The sequence below is a fragment of the Limulus polyphemus genome, unplaced genomic scaffold (genome assembly GCF_000517525.1).
Source record: "Limulus polyphemus unplaced genomic scaffold, Limulus_polyphemus-2.1.2 Scaffold2530, whole genome shotgun sequence".
In the NCBI taxonomy this organism is placed as follows: Eukaryota; Metazoa; Arthropoda; class Merostomata; order Xiphosura; family Limulidae; genus Limulus; species Limulus polyphemus.
In genome coordinates this window covers 155,609-162,104 of record NW_013668140.1, presented here as the reverse complement: position 1 = coordinate 162,104, position 6,496 = coordinate 155,609, and the positions used below count along the sequence as shown (strand labels likewise).

At 32.6% G+C, this 6,496-nt stretch overlaps 1 protein-coding gene across 1 annotated transcript; it reads right to left on the bottom strand.

The window, feature by feature from the left end:
• Window positions 1–2,877: 2,877 nt before the first annotated feature.
• Window positions 2,878–6,002, bottom strand: LOC106467216 (serine--tRNA synthetase-like protein Slimp). Its single transcript, XM_013927544.2, has one exon. It carries the CDS (start codon window positions 5,581–5,583, stop codon window positions 4,144–4,146), a length of 1,440 nt encoding a protein of 479 aa, XP_013782998.1. The 5' UTR covers window positions 5,584–6,002; the 3' UTR covers window positions 2,878–4,143.
• Between the last annotated feature and the right edge of the window lie 494 nt (window positions 6,003–6,496).

Here is a 6,496-nt window from a genome sequence, read left to right as displayed (position 1 = left end):
AGTTTTCCCCTATTTACTGGGTCACTCTTTTGGCTCCTGACATTAATAATGTACACATTTCTTTTGTTATTGGATTTTGTCATATTTATAATAAAGAAGGCAGGGTTATTTTTCTTATAGGGTGGTCAGCAGTTGGAATAGTTTGCATTTAAGTGTGGTAGAAACTGCAACATTAAAGATGTTAAAGAGGAGATTAGATTAATATTTTAGAGATCATGGCTGGATATAGGAAAAACACTTTCTATGAGCACTTTGTTGTACGTTGGCAGTATAAAATCATATAGCCAAGATAGGCCAAATGGCTCGTTGTTACCTCATAAAAACGAAATGATCAAAGTACGCTAACTACATAGTGTAGAAATACTGAAAAATAATGCACTAAATGGGAGTATATAAATTAATATCATAAAACAATTCACAAGAAAACAAAAACATAATGACTAGAAGGCGATGATTCACAGTTGCATATGACATTTTTGGCAATAATTTCAATAATATCTCACAGATTTAAGTTAGTCAAAACTCAACCAATGAACTAACAATGCAATATAATTTTCAGAAATGCTTTATATATCTAAATAACATTTAATGACAATAAAGGTCCTGTTGGTTCATCAATGCTACCCTATACACTTAAAAAACAAACAAACTTGAATCCAGCCCTGATCATTTAAGAATTAATCAAGCCTTCAATTACATTAACTGCATCCATCACATTTGAAAGCAACCCATTCCAAAAGCCAATCACTATGTTAAAAAAGTAAAACTGTTTAAGCTGAAGATGACTCCTACACTGCCAAAAGTTATATACCTATACCTTTATCATCCATAAATATGAAAAAAATAAGATACCCTAATATCATGAATTTCTTTAATAATCTTGAACACCTCACTCAGATCTCCTATCTTTTTCTTTTTCAAAAAAGCAACTTTGGAGATCTTAACTTTTCCTTGTATAGCAATCTTTTCATCTCAAGTATCACCTTAGTGGCCCTCCTCTGAACATTTTCAACAATTCAATTAACATACTGTGTTAGTTTATAACATAAGATTTAAGGACAACATAGGATCTATTGATCCATCTAGGATGTCTCATCTGCTAAACTAAATTACCAAAGAAGAAAGAAGCCTCACAGCTAGCCCATATTATTCAAATATTTATGAAGCCTTTCTCTTAACTCCCTTAAATTTATTGCTTCCACTACATCTGAAGGCAACCCATTCCAAAGGCCAACTATCCTGTTAGGATAATTAAATTGTCTTAGCTGAAGATAATTCCTCCCCTGCTAAAATTCATAATTGTGTTTTCTAGTCCAAACATTCTTACCATTAAGTACAAAAAACAAGAGGGAATCTTCAATAGCCACAGCACTTGAAATTCATTCAGGTAGGAATAGAATAAATTAATCTATGAGGCACCTTTTTTTTTTCTTAGCTATAATTGTGCGACAGCAATACCAAGCGTGGTATGCATGTATACCCTATTTGATTTTAGGCAGGATTAGAGCATATTAATCTTATGTCAAATGCATGAATAGAAAGGGTTTGACCTCCTGAGTCCCACAGTGTAATTAGATCTCAAATCAGTTAAGAAATGACAGAGCTATGAGCTAAAAGTATGTGCTTGAAAAACAAAACAAAAAACTCGGAGCTGTTCTATGAGCTGCAGCTAAAAATCATGCCTCAACACTATTAGTTCCTTTAACAATCCTAAACACCTCAATTAGAACCCCTCTAACCCTTCTTTTTTTTTTCCTGAGAAAATTTCAGAGAACTTAACCTCTTCTCATATGATAATTTTTCTATCCCAGGTATCATCCTAGTAACCCACCTTTGAACTGTTTTCAACAATTCAACACACTAGTACACATTTTCCCTATATAAAAAAAAATATAATCAATTTATTTTCTATTCAGTCTTTCTATGGATACAACCTAAATTCCTAATTGCCCTACCACTAGCAACAGCACACTACTTGGATTGCTCTGATCAACCAGAAAATATATGGCAGTATAGTTTGAGGGAAGAATTAACAAACTATAACTGGTGATGCTGAACAAAGGCAAAGGTATGTTCATGTTAATTAGACAAATTATTTCTTTAAATTTCGTCCTGTAGCAGTCCATAGAATTTATTATCAATGAATAGTTGCCACAACATTGAAACTCAGCATTGTTAGTTGTGTTAGATTTTTATAAAGGCTGTAAATATTGTAGTGTACAGAAATGGGAATTGGGCTTTGAGGGATAATGATGAAGAGGTTATTACAGAAGATTATGGGATTACTAGGTTGCTAAATTTTTATTTTTTTCCAGTTTTCACTAAAGAAGATGTGAAAAGTATTCCAGAGCCTGAGAAATTAATAGCGGGAAGTATGACAGATATATATGAATTTAATATTTGCCTTGACATTGTTAAAGAAAAATTGTTAAGTTTAAAATATTGTAAGGCTCCTGAGATATATAATATTTTTTCTGGGGTTATTAAAAAGGTTAAAATTACATATGCAAGCCTTTACTAAAATATTTTGTGAGTCTTTGAGTAGTGGGCAGATACCAGAAGACTGGAAGCTGGCTAATGTTACACCTATTTTTAAGAGAGTTCATAAGCATTGTTCACATAATTATGGTGTTAAAAGTTCTTGACAGACTGACCGAACTTTACAGTCTTGTTAAACAGCCAGCATAATTTCACATGGGGAAAATTTTGTCTCACAGATCTTTTGATGTTCTTCAAAGGAGTCACTTTTTATGATGATGTGGGTAAAGGTGAAGATTTAATATATCTGGATTTTTGGAAAGCTTTTAACAAAGTGCCACAAAAAAATAATAAAAAAATCATCTCTGCACATCACTGTGGATATACATTAACAATATTGATGAAGAAGTGGTCAAGTTTGATAATATTTAAATTTTGGTGTAGTTGGTTGTGAGGAGAATGTTCTTGTTTTCTCAAGAGGATTTCAACCACTAGACAAATTTGATAAATCAATGGCATTTGATTATGCTAAATGCATTTAACTTAATTTCCACCTTACTTAGAACTATTCAGTAGTATTATGGTAGACAAGAATCTTCATGTTTTAACTATCAGTCTCTTATGCCTTTCAGACAGTATATTGTTGCCAGTGGGAAAGCAGATAGGATTTTGGGTTATATCTACAGCAATACTCAATATAAGTCAAAGACGATCATTTCTTTGTACAGATCTTTGGTTAAGCCTCATTTTGAGAATTGTGTTCAGTCTTGGGCTCCTTACTTTATAAAGAATGCCGAGTTGTTGGAAAGGGTTCAAAGGAGAGCTACTAATATTTCAGAAATGAAGGGGCTGCCATATGATGAAAGATTACGGTTCTTAAAATTATTTTCTTGAGAAAAGAAGGGTTAGAGGGGATCTGATTGAGGTGTTCAAAATTATAAATGGAATAAACATGACTGATGCATTATCTTTTCTTCGAGTTTAGTGGTAAGGGTGGTAGGGATAGGAGATGTAGATTTTTAATTTGGCAGGATATAAGACAGTATAGTCAGACTTTAGAATAGATTGCCTTCAGACATGGTAGATGCAACAGGAATGGGAGAGTTAAAGGGAATGCTTGATAAATACTTTAAAAACTCAGGGCTGGATATAGGTAAATAGGTGTTTGATAAAATGAATGAGACAGTCACAGGAGGCTTTTGCTGTCCCTCAAATGTCAAGTTAAATAGAAAACTTTCTAATATATTAGGAATATGACTTTTCTTTGGAAATTAAAAATTTATTTTCAATCACTACAACCACAAAATTTTAAAATAATGAAATACAGACCACAAAGTAATTATCAATAACCTAGTTCATGTAAGTTAATTACCAATAACCTTGTTCATGTACCACTCTTGAATAATAAAATACAGATTTCATACAGCTATAAAGTCTAAAAATAAACAGTCCCTAACTTACATTTTTCACTTGATTTCATGGAAAAATTAGTTACAATATTTTAAATACAATAATTATTCATCATTTGCTGCTATCCTAATGAATTAGTTTATATTTTGTTTCTGAAAAAAATGATCACAAGAAGAATACAACAAAATATAAATAAAGAAGAGGCACACAGACATGTTTGCAACATAGTCTGTATCAGGTAAGCATAATGTTGTTTCATGACAGCATGTAACTTTGAAGAACTTTTGGAACAACAAATGAACAATCTGATGTCTGACAATTTTCTATAATGGCTGCAATTAGAGTAGGAATAGAAACAACAGTTCCATGAATCAAATGCAAAAACCCATTTGGATTACCTTTAGAACAATGTCTCATCATCAATCTTTTACTAATATACTCACCATTCCTAATAATAGTAGCACATAATGCATAATCGTTTAATGCTGGTGCCCACACTTCAAATTCTATACGTAAACTCTCTGCTGCACCAAGATTTTTAGATGCAAGTTTTTTAATTCTGAAAGGTAAATTAATCAAACTATAACACTGTTGAAGAAGGGTTACTAACTTTCCAAAATTTTCTTTTTCATTACTTTCCTCACATGCTATGATGAAATGAATTTCTGTTCTTTGTGGAACTGAAAATAAACCTGGAATTGTTAACTGTTGAGGATTTAATGACTGATAACATCTTCCAACAGAGAAAAATGTTAATGGTAGTGAAGTTTTTTCCACAATGCTTCTTGTGAAATATGCAATCAAGGATTCAAAACTTGCCCCACCAGTCAAAATTGACATGGCACCCTTTTGTTCAGATATTAGAGAAATAGATGACATGAAGCTGTTTCCACATCCTTCTACAATGACACTTTTAACAATATCTGGACAACTGATTTCTGTTAAACCAGCATCTGCCAGATGATGGCTGAAAAAGTAAATAAGTGCAAGTTCAAGTAAAGCAGCATTTCTTGTTAAATAATATGAACATGGACTAACATTTGAGAACTGAATATCATTAGGTAACACCTGAAGGTGGCTTCTACAAGCTTTGAGATTTTGAATACAGTTGTCTTGATTATTGGAACAAAAGTTCCCAATTATATCATCATCTTGTAGTGGAGTGTCTGGATGAATGTTATTAGGAATTGATAGTAATACTGGTATAGCATCATCTTCATAATCCCACATCTTCTCAGTAACATGTTTGATTTCTTCCCTCACCTTCCTTCCTTCCACTTTCCAATTCTCCTTTTCTTCTGAAGTTATATGGTTTGTTTTTGAGAGCTCTTGTAATTTCTGGCTTATATTTTCCTTCCTTCTAAGCAATTCTTGTAGTTGTTTTTTAAGAGAGACTATTTGTATTAGAGTGTCAGTGAGGTCTGGAAGCTTAGTCCCTCTTAATTCACTCATTTTCTGCAAATTCTCCCAGTTTTTTAAGTAGAAATCAAGATCCAGATTAGGTGAAACTACTGGAAATATTTTTTTGCCATAACGCCCAGAAACATACAAGGTAGATGGAATGAATGCTTTGTAATTATATGAAACATGAGAAAAATTCATATGCATTACAGATGTAACTTTAGGCACGAAACACAAGAGAAGTCGATATCCTATAATTTTCGTGGTAATTGTGACATTAGCTAACAGTAACATTGTTTAGTTGCAATGAAGGGCAAAAGTATTTACAAACGCAATCACATACACGTTCTTTTCGTTGGCAAAATTAAGGTAATATAAAGTAGTTTACCTTAGTTACGCAAGTTAGACCAAACGTTTAAATCTCTTTCGTAGATGATCGTGTACACTTACTACGGCTTAGTACCTTTGCCTAGGCCTAAGTGGAGCTTAACACACTGTTTTACTCGTTTATAATTAAACACAAAACAACACCATAGGCTATCTGTGCTGTGCCCATCACGGATATAGATAAATTATTTTTAGCGTTTAGACGTACTGCTGAGTAAATATTAAATACTCCAGTGATACTAATATTAAGAAGGAAGTAGACTGACAGTAACAGTATAGAATACTTCAATCAATATGCCATAAGCTTCGGTTGTTTATTAGTATTACTATCGTAAATATTACGCTTTCAAAAAAAAAGCTATATTGTTTAGACATAATTTCATTTCCTATGTTGAAACAATTGTTGGTACATCGAAATGTTATAGTTAAAGAAATTTATATGTCTTCAAAGGTAAATAAAATAACGACCCATGTCTTTAGAATGTACTAAATATTAATAATGGTTGGAGACGGCTTAAATGGGTAATGAAGAAAACTTATATTAAAGCCGTCTCCAACCATTATTAGTCTCAAAGTGGGTTCCTCGTCATCGAATTTGTACTAAAAATTAGCTCAATATATCGCTATTACAGCTTCCTCAGGAACTATCGGTATTCTACAAGTTCATTTATTCGGATAAAGCTAAATTGGAACACTGATGATAGTGTTCCAATTTCGTTTCATCTGGATAAGTGAACTCGTAGGATATTGTTGCGTCAGTGAGTCACGTGACTACTATGACGCAACGTTTCTAGAACTATCATGTACTTTGTCGAATGTT

Bases quoted from the DNA above. Each gene is read 5' to 3' on its own strand.
- LOC106467216 (XM_013927544.2), bottom strand. From the start codon at position 5,583: ATGTTACTGTTAGCTAATGTCACAATTACCACGAAAATTATAGGATAT.